Below are 2,805 nucleotides of genomic sequence, written 5' to 3' on the forward strand. Positions count from 1 at the left end.
TTTTTGAGTAAGCATACACAATCTCCCTCCTCTTTTGTAGCACTAGTCTTAGGCTTATTATTTCTCAAGTTGAGCTTTACGTGAGAAGGTGTTTGTAAAATGTTATTTAGTAGTTATAAATAATAATAATAATAACTTTTTTAACAAAATTCAATAGCTCTACTTGGAAATTTGACGATTATGATTGTTTGGAAATGTAAACGATATATTTAGTCTGTGCCTGCATTCTCGGCTGTGAACGGCGCGGAAAATTGCAAATGGAAAGTACAGTAACTAATTCACGGAAGCAGAAGGAGTGAAGATACGCAACAAAAACTGAGTCATTATTTTATGGAATGATCCATTTGGATAGATGAGGATATATAAATGTTGTGTTTTTTATACCATATATATATACAGTATATAAACATCAATATTTTACTTTCTCTTTGTCTGACCCAGGACGTGATTTTTAGCTTTACAATTTATTTCTGATTGGCTCTGTCATCTAGTGTTACACTTTGAATTGGAACCGGAGGTGACAAAAACAATATATGTTATTATGTTAAAATGTTATTATTTAGGATCCTGATATTGTATTCAAATGAGATAGAATGATTCCACAGAACTGGCTCACTTCCATCATTTTATTACGTACAGTATTTCCATTCTGTAACTGTAATTCTTTGTCTCAGAATTCCAAACTTGCTATACTAATGTAAATGCATTTAACAACGACCGTTCGTCTCATCGTACGGCAACGTATCTTGATGTTATATAGTCCTCCGGGTTCCCATATAAACAAAATATTTAATAGGCATGCATTCCAATTTCCTTTATACTGTTATTCGTCTTCAATTAATAAGATGAAGAGCATAACAATAACTATCCTATAGTAGACCTACAAAAGTAATTTATATATTACCGGTACCTTATCTGATTATGTAATATGTGTTCGGTATTATTATTATTATTACTATTATTACTATTATTATTATAATTATTAATATGATATTAATAAAAAAAATCATAATTATTATTATCATCATTATTATTATCATTATTATTATTTATTTATTATTTATTAGTTATTAGTTATTTATTTATTATTAGTAACAATAATGAATAATATATGAACAATAATATGAATTATAATGCAATACAAGCAAAAATAATAACGAGAAAACTAAAACATTATTTTTACAGGAATTGCGATCTTAGACTCGACCATTACAGTTGTAGTGGCGCAAGGAACACACCATGGTTCCTCAGTTATTCCACTTGATCAACGGGATTGCTCAGGCCCAAATCCTGTAAGTACGACTTATTCCGTATACAAAAATGCATAACATACAATACTAAATAAGAAACGGCATGACACGAGATAAATTTAATGCAAGTCACAAAAAATAATACTATCAACAAATTTTAGTGTGTATATCAACTCATTCTTGTGCTTCGTTTTAATTAACTTTGCCCATCTTTACTATATTTTATCTGTAGGCCTATATATTTTTACATTTATGTATTGATATTGTAATTACATTCATTATTTTTGTACGTGCCAACACAAACGTATTTGAACTTTATTTTCTACTATTTTCGTTGTCAGCGGTTGACACCTACAACAATACAAACATCACTACGTTTGGCTGATTTACGGAAACAAATGGAGGTGAACAGGGTGCGAGCCTACATCATACCGTCAGGAGACGCACACATGGTAAGCTGACGTTGAAGCAAAGTTCCTTCAACTTTCTTGGGTGTTTTTACTGGCCAACCTTTTTCCTATCATAACATAGTCGTTTAGAATCATTCAGGTGAAACACGTTGATTGGTTAAAATTATTTACGAGTTTACCGTACGTACATTGGGGGGATTTCGCAACCTTAGGAAAGCGAATACGAACACGTCATCTTCATTATCGTTATTCGTGGCTAAAACATTATTTAACGAAATATATACGAGCTGAATATGAGCATTGATTCATTTTATAAGTCATGGATAGCAAACGTTGTATAACAGGTATGATTATGTATTGGATGGATTTACTAAGAAAATGAAGTAAATGTATTTGTTATCGTTTCCGTAAGCTTGCGAAACATCCGTAATGACGTGTATGTAGATTTGAATATAGGCGTAAGAAACTAAATCAATCACATGATTAAAAGCAGAATGTATTTTTATAAGCATAACTCAGATGAAGGAGAATAATTAATTATGAAGAGAACCTATAAGCAAGTCATTTTGAATGAAGGCACGTTTCATCAAATGGTGATCAATTAATACTAAAAAAAAAAATCTGTCTAATAATGGAACAATAATCGGTAATGTATCACGGACTACTCGGGACTGTCTAACAGCTAATCTGGGGTTGTTTAGTCATCTTTTGAAGAAAACAATTGTATTTAAGCACATACACTTCCCACACAAAAATTGAGGAGATAATTAGTGCGAAATTAAAGTGCCCGAGGAGATCATTATGTATATTCTAGTGCCAAATTAAAGTGCCTAAGAAGTTTGATTTCATGTCAATTATGTCCGTTAGTTATCAGGGGAATTAAAGTAAAATGTGACATATGTCACGAACAAAACTCATGAAACTAAACCGATAAACATTAAATCGCACTATATTATATTTATTACAGAGTGAGTACACAGCAGAGCACGATAAGAGACGAGAATTCATCACCGGGTTCTCAGGCTCGGCTGGTAAGTTCTTATTCCTAAACACTCATTCCTCTCAATGAATCATTTACGAAATTACATAGGCCTACATTCGTTTGTAGGCACATACCTGATATATTATATAGTATAATAATGATA

At 31.6% G+C, this 2,805-nt stretch overlaps 1 protein-coding gene across 1 annotated transcript in view; it reads left to right on the plus strand.

The window, feature by feature from the left end:
* Positions 1-2,805, plus strand: part of LOC117108941 (xaa-Pro aminopeptidase ApepP-like) — a 20,371-nt gene that overhangs the window by 4,984 nt on the left and 12,582 nt on the right. Inside the window, exons 2-4 of the mRNA XM_033251128.1 lie at positions 1,186-1,292; positions 1,592-1,702; positions 2,628-2,691. Coding sequence (XP_033107019.1) covers positions 1,186-1,292; positions 1,592-1,702; positions 2,628-2,691 — 282 coding nt within the window. The remainder of the gene's footprint in view (positions 1-1,185; positions 1,293-1,591; positions 1,703-2,627; positions 2,692-2,805) is intronic.

Source organism: Anneissia japonica, unplaced genomic scaffold (genome assembly GCF_011630105.1).
Source record: "Anneissia japonica isolate Jap-2015-1 unplaced genomic scaffold, ASM1163010v1 scaffold987_len1640505_cov201, whole genome shotgun sequence".
In the NCBI taxonomy this organism is placed as follows: Eukaryota; Metazoa; Echinodermata; class Crinoidea; order Comatulida; family Comatulidae; genus Anneissia; species Anneissia japonica.